We start from the raw sequence: 14,329 nt of genomic DNA, 5'->3' as shown, positions 1-14,329 counted from the left end.
CAGATTGTCAGCAACTCCACATATGCTATGGGGTCTGCTGGCTTTAATGTATCTATTCCTGTGGCTATACTTGAGCATTCTATTTTATTCCAAAGTATTATTCTTAGGGCATTATGTTGACTGCTATTTATATGTACAAGGAAGTTGTATTTTCCATGAATTTCATTCCCAGATTGTAAAGTGGGTGCTAGGCACTGGGCCTGAGAGGGCTGGGTACAGCCTGGACATGCCAGCAAACAGGTGGTGGGAGTCCCCTCTTCCCCAAGGGTAAGGAAAAGGACCTTGGAGGTCTGCTGCAAGAGAGGATTCGGGAAGACACTACAGCTGAAAGCTGTCTGGGAGCCTGACCTATAAACAGGGGAAGAGGTAGTGAAGGGCAGAGAGAGCAGTGTGCACAAGGGTGTTATAAAATATTGCAAAAGCATGGGCTGTGTTTGTGGAAAAATCAGAAAAAGCAGCTGAGCCTGAATGTGTAGCAGATTTCCCTGGTGGTTCAGATGGTAAAGAATCTGCCTGCAATGCAGGAGACCTGGTTCAATCCCTGGGTCGGGAAGATCCACTGGAGAAGGAATGGCTACCTCCTCCCGTAATCTTGCCTGGAGAATCCCATGAACAGAGAAGCTTCATGGGCTACAGTCCGTGGGTCACAAAGAGTAGAACATGACTGAGCAACTAACATTGAATGTGCAGGAGTTTCGTCTTTTGAATCTCATGGGGATGGGTGTTGGGGGGTGGGAGGGTGGTGATTGCAGTTATCAAAAAAGGAATGAAAGAGAACCTAGGTAAAAAATATATACCAAAGAACAAACAAAAAACACATACGGAGCTCTATAGGGTCTCTAAAGATGAATTAAATCAGGCCTTGGCTCTCAGAGAGCTTCACAACAGAAGGAGGAACCAAGGCCTGGACACATGGTGGTCCTAAGGGAAACAACATGTGGGAGAGCCGCAGAACTGGCACCCGTTGTGCTATGGACAGGGAGGCAATGTCAACGTACAAGGTCCAGTCCCAAGAGGCAGCAAAGGGGCCAGGTCAGCAGGGCAGCCCCAGGGGACAGCCATGGACAGTGGTGAGCAAAGAGGAACCAAGGGCCTGGAGGACAGACCACACAGCAGGGCAGGGCAGAGGGTACAGCTCCCCTGGGGAGAGCCACGATGGAGGCAGCAAGCTCTCTGGCAGCGAGGCCTGAGTTACCTGGATTGGTCAGCTTCTCCTCCAACTCAGCCTGAGTAGTCACACTCTCAGATTTCGGGGAATGGATAATCAGCACGACAGAACCCGCACAGCTTAGCAGACACCCCAACTTGCCCAAGATGTTGAGCTTTTCTTTCAGAAGATAAGAAGCTAAAATGGACCTTCAATTTTAAAATAAGAAATGATTAAATCAAACTATCTGACCTGTTTCTTCTCATTGCAGACGTTATTAAAGCTACCTTTTCTTTATAGTCACGTTTTATTTTTAAATTAGTTTTTAAGTGTAGAAGGATTAGGAATTTATTGAAGTTGCTATTTCAGTGCAAACAGGATTTTCATACCAATTCCATGCACAGCCAATATATAATGATACTCTTAAGTCATACCACGGTATTATTTCAGTAGATATGAAATATACCAGGATAGAAAAATAAGTTTTATGATTGGCCAAAAATTACAATATTGCTTCCATATTTTTAAAAGTAAACAGTCAAAAAAAACTATGTTAAGTAGGATATTAAAGTTGTTAAAATAATTACAAGTAATTTATGATCAAAACACTTATGTTAAAATGAAGTAAATTAAGAAAGTGCACAAAAAGGAAAAAATCAAAATGCTAACAGAAATTCAATTATGATAGAAAGAATCTGGGTGATTACTTTTAAAATGTGATCACATTACTTCTTTAATGCAAGAAAAAACATTCCTCATAAAACATCTATAATTTTAAGGCTGGTGATTTGTAGTTGTTCAGTTGACAAGTTGTGTCTAACTCTTTGCAACCCAATGGACTGCAACATGCCAGGCTTCCCTATTCTTCACTATTTCCTGGAGTTGGCACAAATTCATGTCTATTGAGGCAGTGATGTTATCTAACCATCTCATACTCTGCCGCCCACCTTTCATTTTGCCTTCAATCCTTCCCAGCATCAGGGTCTTTTCCAGTGAGCTGGCTCTTCGCATCAGGTGCCCAAACGATTGGAGCTTCAGCTTCAGCATCAGTCCTTCCAATAAATATTCAGGGTTGATTTCCTTTAGGATGGACTGGTTGGATCTCCTTGCAGTCCAAGGGACTCTCAAGAGCCTTCTCCAGCACCACAATTTGAAGCATCCATTCTTCGGCACTCAGCCTGCTTTATGGTCCAACTCTCACATCTGCATATGATCACTGGAAAAACTATACCTTTGACTATACAGACCTTTGTTGGCCAAGTAATGTCTCTGCTTTTTAATATGCTGTCTAGGTTTGTCACAGCTTTCCTTTCACGGAGCAAACATCTTTTAATTTCATGGCTGTAGTCACCTTCCTCAATGATTTTGGAGCCCAAGAAAATAAAATCTGTCACTGCTTCCACTATTTCCCCTTCTGTTTGCCAAGAAGTGATGGGACTGGATGCCATGATCTTATTTTTAGCTTTTTGTTTGTTTTAATTAATTTGAAGGATAATTGCTTCATGGTATTGCATTGGCTTCTACCAAACATCAACATGAAACAGCCATAGGTTTACCTATGGCCCCTCCCTGATCTTATTTTTTGAATGCTCGGTTTAAGCCAGCTTTTTCACTCTCTTCTTTCACCTTCATCAAGAGGCTCTTTAGTTCTGCTTCACTTTCTAAAGCTGGTAATAGTGTTTCTTAGTTCCCTGTATATAATTTGAATTGGGAAACCTGGGCTTTTTCTAAATCATGGGATTGGTCATTGTCAATTTGCTACTGTCCATGCCAAAGGCACTCAGAGAATAGGAACATCTTATAGGGAGGACACACAAGACCCAGATATATACAGGACTATTTCCAATAATCATTTCACAGATAAGGAAACCAAGCCTCAGAAATGATCAGCATTTAACCCAAAGCCACAAAGCTAACAAGAGGTGAAGTCATGGAGAGGTCAAAACTTCCATTTTTCCCTTACAGCACTTTATGTCCCTGGTCCCCAAGGAGACCCAGCGGTGTAGTTGAGAAAAATAAGCAACATATTTGAAGAAACCATATGGGATATTATAATACGCAAAGTGAAAGTGATGTCGCTCAGTCATGTCCGACTCTTTGCGACCCCGTGGACTGTAGCCCACCAGGCTCCTCTGTCCATGGCATTCTCCAGGCAAGAATACTGGAGTGGGTTGCCATTTCCTTCTCCAGGGGATCTTCCAGACCCAGGGGTCGAACCCAGATCTCCCACATTGCAGATAGATGCTTTAACCTCTGTGCCACCTGGGAAGCCCCACTATAATACAAAACTGGATATTAAATTGGGGGGCTCCAAATAGCTGCACAGAGAGGTGGAAACCACAGGAGTGGGAAGCTCCAAGTAGAAAGAAAGAGCCTGGCGTCAGCCTGAGACAATGGGTGGGCCTACGATGCCAAGAGGGGAAGGGGCTGCCATGCATGAAAGAAAGGGGCAGGGACAATCCTGGACCATGAGGCCAACTCATCTTTTAGTCCACTCGTAGTATTACACCAGAGTACAGTTAAACAGTACTTTTACAAAATAGAGTGTCTAACAGAAAATTGGAGGGTTACCCTTTCTCCTCTCTTCCTGGGCTGCAGTAACTTCAGCTTACTACCTTTTGAGCCAAGATTAAACAAAAAGCATACAGAAGCTCTTTGACTCAAGTCAGGAGTCAACAGACTATGGCTGAAGGCCCGAGGCAGCCAGCCCTTCACCTGTTTTTGTAAATAACATCTTACTGGATCACAACCACATCCATACAGTTAGTCAGCTCTGTGGCTACTTTCTACCATGATGGCAGAGGCAAGCAGCTAAAAGAGGCCACAAGGCCCACAAAGCCTAAAATGTTCACCATCTGGCCCTGTACAGAAAAAGGTGGCCACTCCCAAAGTTAAATGATCTACAGAACTAAGCACACATCTACTTGGACAGTTGGCCTGAGATGGAGGCACAAGTTACGTGTTGGCATCAGGGCCACAACACAGAGGAGCAGTATCCTACCAGAGGGCTCCGGGGAGTGGAGCAAGGATGGGAGGGTGGAGTAAGGAGAAGTGTGATAAAAGGAAAGAAAGGGAAAGAAACTTAATGCCAAGAAAGAGTCAATAAACTCTTAATAAACTTATAGTAATAGAAAGCAAACAAAAACATGCTGTACAATTGACAGCAAGGTCTTGAAAATAAATCTGTACACTCTTGTTCATAGCAGCATTACTAACAATAGTGAAAATGTAGAGGCAAATCAAGTGTCTACTGGTGGATGCATGAACAAGTAGACAGAGCACAGAGGGCACAAGGGTACCCTTCTCTCCACACCCTTGTCAGTACTTCAGTTCAGTTCAGTCGCTCAGTCATGTCCGACTCTTTGCGACCCCATGAATCGCAGCATGCCAGGCCTCCCTGTCCATCACCAACTCCCAGAGTTCACTCAGACTCACGTCCATCGAGTTGGCGATGCCATCCAGCCATCTCATCCTCTGTCATCCCCTTCTCCTCCTGCCCCCAATCCCTCCCAGCATCAGGGTCTTTTCCAACGAGTCAACTCTTCGCATGAGGTGGCCAAAGTACTGGAGTTTCAGCTTTAGCATCATTCCTTCCAAAGAAATCCCAGGACTGATCTCCTTCAGAATGGACTGGTTGGATCTCCTTGCAGTCCAAGGGACTCTCAAGAGTCTTCTCCAACACCACAGTTCAAAAGCATCAATTCTTCGGCGCTCAGCCTTCTTCACAGTCCAACTCTCACATCCATACATGACCACAGGAAAAACCATAGCCTTGACTAGATGGACCTTTGTTGGCAAAGTAATGTCTCTGCTTTTGAATATACTTCTTGCTTATTTTTTATGGGTCATTCTAACAGGTGTGAGGTGTATCTCACTGTGGTTTTGATATGGATTTCCCTGATGACTAATGATATTGTGCATTTTTCTGAGAGGGTAACAGGCAGGAAGGCCAGGGGTCTCCAAACGGAGGAAATATGCTGCAAGTGTCAGACAATTTTTATCTCTCCCTTAAGCTGCAATAGGAAACAAACTACAAGTGTCACATTTTTTCTTGTAAAATTCTGTGTTGCCAAAACACCTGGTTCCACCTGAACCTAACTTGTCTCAAACCTTGAGCTAACCAATGCATTTTTCTTAGGGAAATGTTTTTCTTAAGCTATGTTAATCAAACTATGTATTTGCTTTGGAATTTGCCTTTCTTCAAAATAGTTTCACCTAAGACTAACTTTTAGCTGATAATAGCTCAACAAACCAGTATTCATATCAATTATTTTACGGCTGAGAGATGACATACCTCGTGCCATTCAATCTCAAAAACGCATACTGTGGGAGAGGGGCCTGGTGAAACTCCGTCACCCTTGAGGTGTCTCTCTTATCTGATTCATAGCTTTCTAACAGACATAAAACAGCTTGCTAAAAGTAGCAAGGGGGGCACTCTCCGGCCCGCTTTTGATGTCTGTGTCAGAAGCTTTCCTTGTCCCTTTCCACTTTAATAAAACTCTGCTATACAAAAGCTCTTGAGTGATCAAGCCCGGTCCCTGGTCCTGAAGTTAAATCATCTTCTTCGGAGATCACGAATCTGACACCATTAACCGAAAGCTATCATTTTCATGTACCTGTTGCCCATATGTATGTCTTCTTCGGAAAAATATTTGTTCACTTCTTCTGCTTAATTTTTACATCAGATTTTTTATGGGCATTTTGCTATTGAGTTCTTTATATAATTTGGATATTAACCCCTTATCCTATTATGATTTGTAAATTCTTTCCCATTCTATAAATTGCCTTTTTATTTTGTTCATGGTTTTCATTGCTGTGGTGAAGCATTTTAGTTTGGTGTAGTCCTTCTTACTTACTTTTTTGCATTTGCTGCCTTTGCTTTTGATATCAGACCCAAAAAATGTGTAACACCAATATCAAGGAGCTTACTCCTTATACTTTTCTTCCAGGAGTTTTTTTGGGGTTTTTTTTGGTATGGTTTCAGGTCTTAGGTTTTGAGTTGATTTTTGTGTACAAAGTAAAATAGTGATCTAGTTTCATTCTTTTATATGTGGACTTTACCAGTTATCAGGAAGAGACTATCCTTTCTCCATCACATATTCTTGATACTTTTGTCTTAATCGCCCATACATGTGTGGGTTTTATCTGGGTTCTCCATTCTGTTTCACTGATCTATATGTCCATTTGTATGCCAATACCATATTGTTTGGATTACTATAGCTGACAATATAATTTGAAGTCAGGAAATGTGATGCCTCCAGCTTCGTTCTTTCTCAAGATTGCTTTGTCTATCTTTGTCTTTTGCAGGTCCACACAAATTTTAAGGTTGACAGTCCTCTTTCTATGAAAAAAATGCCACTGGAATCTTGATAGGGATTGCACTGAATCTGAAGTTGCATTGGACAGCATGGACATTTTAACAACATTAATTCTTTCAATGTATAAGCATGGAAGACCTTTGCCTTTATTTGTGTCTTCTTCAATTTTTTTCATCGATGTCAATGGTTTTTAGTGTACAAGTTTTGCTTTCTTAGTTAAATTTATTCCTAGGTATTTTATTGTTTTTGATGCAACTGTAAATTGTTTTAACTTCTTTCTCTGATAGCTCATTCTTAGACTGTAAAAATGTAACTGATTTTTATACACTGATGTTTGTATCTTGAACTTCATTAGATTTATTTACTAGTTCAATAGTTTTTTGTTAGAGTCTTTAGGATTTTCTATATTAAGTTATCTCCAAATGGGAACAATTTTACTTCTTTCTTTCCCATGTAGATGCATTTTATTGCATTTTCTTGCCTTCCTCTGGTTTAATTTTCAGTATTATGTTGAACAAAAGTGGCAAGAGTAGGCATCCTTGTCTTATTAATGATCTTAGAGAGAAAGCATTTGGCTTTTCACTGTTAAGTATGAAGCCAGCTGTGAAACTGTCATATATGATCTTTATTACATTGCAGTATGTTCCCTTTGTACCCAGTTTGTTCAGAGTTTTTATCATGACTAGATATGGAATTTTGCCAAATGCTTTTTCTGCATCTACCGAGATGATCATATGATTCTCATCCTTCATTCTGTTAATGTGGCATAGCAGGTTGGTTGATTTATGGATGTTGAACCATCCCTGCATCCCTGATACAAATCCCATTTGGTCATGGTTTATGATTTTCTAGTGTATTGTTGAATTAAGTTTACTAATATTACAAATTTTTGCATCAATATTCTTCAATGATATTGGTAAGTTATTTCCTTTTTGGAGTGTACTTATCTGGTTGGAATTATAGTAATGCTGCTGCTGCTGCTAAGTCACTTCAGTTGTGTCCGACTCTGTGCGACCCCATAGACGGCAGCCCACCAGGCTCCCCCGTCCCTGGGATTCTCCAGGCAAGAACACTGGAGTAGGTTGCCCTTTCCTTCTCCAAAGCATGAAAGTGAAAAGTGAAAGTGAAGTTGCTCAGTTGTGTCCAACTCTTAGCGACCCCATGGACAGCAGCCTACCAGGCTCCTCCGTCCATGGGATTTTCCAGGCAAGAGTACTGGAGTGGGGTGCCATTGCCTTCTCCGATAGTAATGCTAGTTTTGTAAAATGAGTTTGGAAGTGTTCCCTCCTCTTCAGTTTTTGGGAAGATTTGAGAAGGTATTAATTCTCCTTTAAAGATTGGCTAGAACTCACTTGTGTAGCTAAAGATTGGAGAGAATTCACTTGTGTAGCCATCTCTTCCACAAACTTTTCTGTGTTGGGATGTTTTAAATTACTGATTCAATTTTCTTAGCCTGTTTAGATTTTCTGTTTCTTCATGATCTAGTCATGTTAAGATACATGCTTTAGAAATTTATCGGTTATTTCCAAGATTATCCAATTTATTGGTATGTAATTGTTCATAGTAGTATCTTATGATCTTTCTATGTCTGTAGTTCAGTTGTAAAGCCTCATTTTTCATTTCTGACTTTATTTATTTGAATCTTCTCTCCTTTTCATTAGGTAATCTAGCTAAAAGTTTCTCAATTTTATCAAAAAAAGGGAGCTCTTAGTTTTGTAAAGCATCTCTACTGTTTTTATGGACACTGTATCATTTATTTCTGTTTCGCTTTTTATTTCCTTCCTTCTGCATACATTGGGGATAGTTTGCTCTTTTCCTAGTTTCTTGAGAGGAAAAATTAACTTGTTTATTTGATATATTTCTTTTGTCTTAACGAACGTGTTTATTGATGTAAACTTCCCTCTTGGATCTGCTTTTGTAGCATCCCACAGGTTTTGATATATTAGATTTCCATTTTCTTTTGTTTCAAGATATTTTTGGATATCCTATTTGATTTCTTCTTTGACACACTGTTCAAGAGTGTATATCAAATATTCACATGTTTGTGAATTTTCCAGCTTTTCTCCTGTTGTTGATTTGTAGTTTCATTCCACTCTGGTCAGAAAAGATACAAGGCATGATTTCAATCTTCTTAAATTTGATAAGACTTGTCTGTAAGCTCTAATAGGTTGTATCCTGGAAAATGTCTCCTGCACACTTGAGAAGAATGTGTACTATGCTGCTGTTGGACAGGATAGTCTGTATATGTTGTTGTTCAGTCACTCAATCATGTCTAATGCTTTGAGACCCTATGGACTGCAGCATGCCAGGCTTCCCTGTCCTTCACTATCTCCCAGAGCTTGCTCAAACTCACGTCCATTGAGTCAGTGATGCCTCCCAACTTCTATAGTCCCTTATCCTCCTGCCTTCAATCTTTCCCATAATCAGGGTCTTTTCTAATGACTCGGCTCTTTGCATCAGTTGGCCAAAATATTGGAACTTCAGCAACAACATTTCCAATGAATATTCAGGATTGACTTCCTTTAGGATTGACTGATGTGATCTCCTTGCAGTCCAAGGGACTCTCAAGAATGTTCCTCAACACCACAGTTCAACAGCATCAATTCTTCAGCATCCAGCCTTTTTGATGGTCCAACTCTCATATCCATACATGACTACTGGAAAAACGATAAGCTTTGACTACACAGACCTTTGTTGGCAATGGCTTTGCTTTTTAATACGCTGTCTAGCTTTGGCATAGATTTTCTTCTGAGGAGAAAGCATGTTTTAATTTCACGCTGCAGTCACCATCTGCAATGATTTTGGAGCCCACAGAAATAAAGTCTGTCACTGTTTCCATTGTTTCCCCATCTATTAGCCCTGAAGTAATGGGACCAGATGCCACGATCGTTGTTTTTTGAACGTTGAGTTTTAAGCCCGCTTTTTTTCACTCTTCATTTTCACCTTCATCAAGAGGCTCTTTAGTTCCTCTTCATTTTCTGCCATAAGGGTGGTGTCACCTCCATATCTGAGGTTATTGATATTTCTCCTAGCAATCTTGATTTCAGCTGGTGATTCATCCAGTCCAGCATTTCACATGATGTACTCTGCATAGAAGTTAAACAAGCAGGGTGACAATATACAGCCTTGACGTACTCCTTCCCCAATTTTGAACCAGTCTGTTGTTCCATGTCCAGTTCTAACTGTGGCTTCTTGACCTGCATACATGTTTTGCAGGAGGCAGGTAAGGTGGGCTAGTATTCCCATCTCTTGAAGAATTTTCCACTGTTTGTTGTGATCCACACAGTCAAAGGCTTTGGCATAATCAATAAAGCAGAAATAAATGTTTTTCTGGAATTCTCTTGCTTTTTTGATGATCCAGCAGATGTTGGCAATTTGATCTCGGTTCCCCTATCTTTTCTAAATCCAGCTTGAACATCTGGAAGTTCTTGGTTCCAGAAGTATCATCCTCTTTTCTCCTGGCCTGAACGATCTCTGCTCAGAAATACACTGATAATCTTATAAGGGTTTCCTTCTATGAATTTTTTCCGTTGCTTCTTTCAAAATATTCCCTTTGACTTTAATCTTAGATAGCTTTATTATGTGTATTGAACAAGATCATTTCAGACTGAAATTTTAACGAAACTTATTAAAAGATGTTTACTTCTTGGAAGGAAAGTTATGACCAACCTAGATAGCATATTCAAAAGCAGAGACATTACTTTGCCAACAAAGGTCCGTCTAGTCAAGGCTATGGTTTTTCTGTGGTCATGTGTGGATGTGAGAGTTGGACTGTGAAGAAAGCTGAGCGCTGAAGAATTGATGCTTTTGAACTGAAGTGCTGGAGAAGACTCTTGAGAGTCCCTTGGACTGCAAGGAGATCCAACCAGTCCATTCTGAAGGAAATCAGTCCTGGGATTTCTTTGGAAGGAATGATGCTAAAGCTGAAACTCCAGTACTTTGGCCACCTCATGCAAAGAGTTGACTCATTGGAAAAGACCCTGATGCTGGGAGGGATTGGGGGCAGGAGGAGAAGGGGACGACAGAGGATGAGATGGCTGGATGGCATCACTGACTCAATGGACGTGAGTCTGAGTGAACTTCAGGAGTTGGTGATGGACAGGGAGGCCTGGCGTGCTGCAATTCATGGGGTTGCAAAGAGTCGGACATGACTGAGCGACTGAACTGAACTGAACTGATGGCCTTCAAAAACCTGGTTGTCCAAATCTCTCCCCATGTTTGGGAGGGTCTCAGCCACTATTTCTTTACATAAGCTTTCTACTCCTGTCTCTGCTTCTTTTCCTGGGATTCCAATGAAGCCTACATTGTTTCTCTTAACGATGTCATTTAAATACTACGAGCTTTCTTCATTCTTTTTCATTCTTTTTTCTTTTTGATCCTCACACTGGATAATTTCAATTGATCTGTCTTCAAGCTTACTGATTTTTCTGTTTGGCTATCTACTGTTAAAGCTCTCTATTGAATTCTTCAGTTCTGTCATTTCATTCATCATCTCTAAAATTTCTGTTTGGTTCTTCTTTATATTTTCTGTCTCTTCATTAAACTTTTCATTTTGTTCTTGTACTATTTTCCTGACAAAAAATAATTAAGAAATAATTAAATGTTTATATGTTATTTTGAAGCTAAGAATCTTCAGCACAATCACTGTGAATTATTTGTTAGGAAATTCATGATCTTCATTTCTTTGGGTGTTACTGGAGGTTCTCTTGGTGGAGTCATGTCTTCTGATTCTTTGTGATTCCTATAGCTTTGCATAAGTGTCTGCACATTTGAAGAAGCAGTCACCTTTTCCAGACTTTATAGGTAAGAGAAAACTTACTACTAAATGATCAATGGATCAGTAAAGAAATCGCAAGGGAAATTAGAAATCACTTTGAAATGAACAAAAATGAAGCAATAACATGCCAAAGCATTTAGGATTCAGTTAAATAGGTACACAGAGAGAAATTTATATACATAAATGCATACAGGACCCAATCCAGACTAAAGTGTAGCTGTGGAGGGCTGGTTCTCAGAGTGCTCTCCTGGGGCTGTCAGTCCACCCACTCCCAACATGCATATTGCAGAGGAGGCTTGCAACGTGGCAAGGCACAGCAGAAGGGGCTAGCTTCAAGGAAGCACATGCTGGTGAGGGTCAGGTGTGGGGATACAGGCTAGTGTCTGCACTCACAGAGCCAAACCACAGTCACTCCCACTGTATGGCTGCCAATGATTTCTCTTGCTTTTCTTCCTTGTTCCTAGCCATCTTAATACACTTCTGTTATGCCAGTCTAGGTGAGACTTTCTCATGGTGCTCTGAAAGTCTTGGGGAAACTGGTTACTTAATCCATTCTTCATTTTCTAGCTAGGGGAACAACATTCTTGATTGTTGTAGGGAGATGTTTTCTGACATCACTCTTTGGTGTCACCTTTTTTTCCTGAATTTTCATTTTCTTGATGTTATCCTTTAAATCACGAAAGCTTCTAATTATTATGATGTCCAGTTGATCTATTTTTCTTCTGTTGCTTGTGCTTTCAGTTCAGTTCAGTTCAGTTCAGTTGCTCAGTTCTGGCTGACTCTGCAACCCAGTGGACTGCAGCTTCTTTGCCAGGCTTCCCTGTCCATCACCAACTAAAAGAGACTGCTCAAACTCATGTCCATCAAGTTGGTGATGCCATCCAACCATCTCATCCTCTGTCATCCCCTTCTCCTCCTGCCTTCAGTCTTTCCCAGCATCGGGGTCTTTTCCAATGAGTCAGTTCTTCACATCAGGTGGCCAAAGTATTGGAGCTTCAGCATCAGTCCTTCCAATGAATATTCAGGACTGATTTCCTTTAGGATTGAATGGTGTGATCTCCTTGCAGTCCAAGGGACTCAAAAAAAGAATCTTCTCCAACACCACAGTTCAAAAGCATCAATTCTTTGGCACCCAGCCTTTTTGATGGTCCAAGTCTCACATCCATACATGACTACTAGAAAAATGATAGCTTTGACCACACAGACCTTTGTTGGCAAAGTAATGTCTGTGCTTTTTAATACACTATGTTTGGCATAGAAGCAAGTGTCACCTTTAATTATTATTAATTAAATTTAATTAATTAATTTCACGCTGCAGTCACCTTTCTCAGGGATTATGGAGCCCACAAAAATAAAGTCTGTCACTGTTTCCATTGTTTCCCCATCTATTCGCCTTTAAGTAATGGGACCAGAGCCATGATCATTGTTTTTTGAACGTTGAGTTTTAAGCCCGCTTTTTCACTATCCATTTTCACCTTCATCTAGAGGCTCTTTAGTTCCTCTTCATTTTCTGCCATAAGGGTGGTGTCACCTCCATATCTGAGGTTATTGATATTTCTCCTAGCAATCTTGATTTCAGCTGGTGATTCATCCAGTCCAGCATGTCACATGATGTACTCTGCATAGAAGTTAAACAAGCAGGGTGACAATATACAACCTTGACGTACTCCTTTCCCAATTTTGAACCAGTCTGTTGTTCCATGTCCAGTTCTAACTGTTGCTTCTTGACCTGCATACATGTTTTGCAGGAGGCAGGTAAGGTGGTCTGGTATTCCCATCTCTTGAAGAATTTTCCACCGTTTGTTGTGATCCACACAGTCAAAGGCTTTGGCGTACTCAATGAAGCAGAAGTAGATGTTTTTCTGGAATTCTCTTGCTTTTTTGATGATCCAGCAGATGTTGGCAATTTGATCTCTGGTTTCTCTGCCTTTTCTAAATCCAGCTTGAACATCTGGACACGTACTATTGAAGCCTAGCTTGAAGAAGTTTGAGCGTAACTTCGCTAGTGTGTGAAACGAGTGTAATTGTGCGGTAGTTTGAGCATTCTTTGGCACTGCCCTTCTTTGGGATTGGAATGAAAACTGACCTTTTCCAGTCCTGTGGCCACTGCTGAGTTTTCCAACTTTGCTGGCATACTGAGTGCAGCACTTTAACAACATCATCTTTTCGGATTTGAGAGAGCTGAACTGGAAATGTGAACATTAACTTTGTTCACAGTGATGATTTCTAAGGCCCACTTGACTTCACATTCCAGGATGTCTGGCTCTAGGTAAGTGATTACACCATTGTGGTTATCTGGGTCATGAAGATCTTTTTTGGAGAGTCCTTCTGTATATTCGTGCCACCACTCCTTAATTTCTTCTTCTTCTGTTAGGTCCATATCGTTTCTGTCCTTCAATGTGTCCATCCATTCATGAAATGTTTCCTTGGTAACTCTAATTCTCTTGAAGTAATCTCTAGTCTTTCCCATTCTATTGTTTTCCTCTATTTCTTTGCATTGATCATTTAGGAAGGCTTTCTTATCTCTCTTTGCTATTCTTTGGAACTCTGCATTCAAATGGGTATATCTTTCCTTTTCACCTTTGCCTTTTACTTCTCTTATCTCAGCTATTTGTAAGGCCTCATCAGACAACCATTTTGCCTTTTTGTATTTCTTTTTCTTGAGGATGGTCTTGATCACCATCCTGTACAATGTCACGAACCTCTATCCATAGTTCTTCAGGCACTCTGTCTATCAGATCTAATCCCTTGAATCTATTTGTCACTTCTACTGTATAATCGTAAGGGATTTGATTTAGGTCATACCTGAATGGTCTTGTGATTTTCCCTACTTTCTTCAATTTAAGTCTGAATTTGGCAATAAGGAGTTCATGATCTGAGCCACAGTCAGCTCCTGGTCTTGTTTTTGCTGACTGTATAGAGCTTCTCCATCTTCAGCTGCAATGAATATAATCAATCTGATTTTGGTATTGACCTTCTGGTGATGCCCATGGGTAGGCTGTCTCTTATCTAAGAAACCATTGCCTAATCCAAGATTACAAAAATTTACATCTGTTTTCTCTTAAGAGTTCTACAATTTTAGCTTTT

At 40.6% G+C, this 14,329-nt stretch overlaps 1 protein-coding gene across 1 annotated transcript in view; it reads right to left on the bottom strand.

Moving 5' to 3' along the window:
• The window catches only part of NIPA1 (NIPA magnesium transporter 1), a 50,034-nt gene that overhangs the window by 6,815 nt on the left and 28,890 nt on the right, over window positions 1-14,329 (bottom strand). Inside the window, exon 4 of the mRNA XM_027554392.1 lies at window positions 1,196-1,356. Within this exon, the coding sequence (XP_027410193.1) occupies window positions 1,196-1,356 (161 nt within the window). The remainder of the gene's footprint in view (window positions 1-1,195; window positions 1,357-14,329) is intronic.

This window comes from Bos indicus x Bos taurus, chromosome 2 (genome assembly GCF_003369695.1).
Source record: "Bos indicus x Bos taurus breed Angus x Brahman F1 hybrid chromosome 2, Bos_hybrid_MaternalHap_v2.0, whole genome shotgun sequence".
Lineage (NCBI taxonomy): Eukaryota > Metazoa > Chordata > Mammalia > Artiodactyla > Bovidae > Bos > Bos indicus x Bos taurus.
This window is presented reverse-complemented; position numbering and strand designations above follow the sequence as displayed.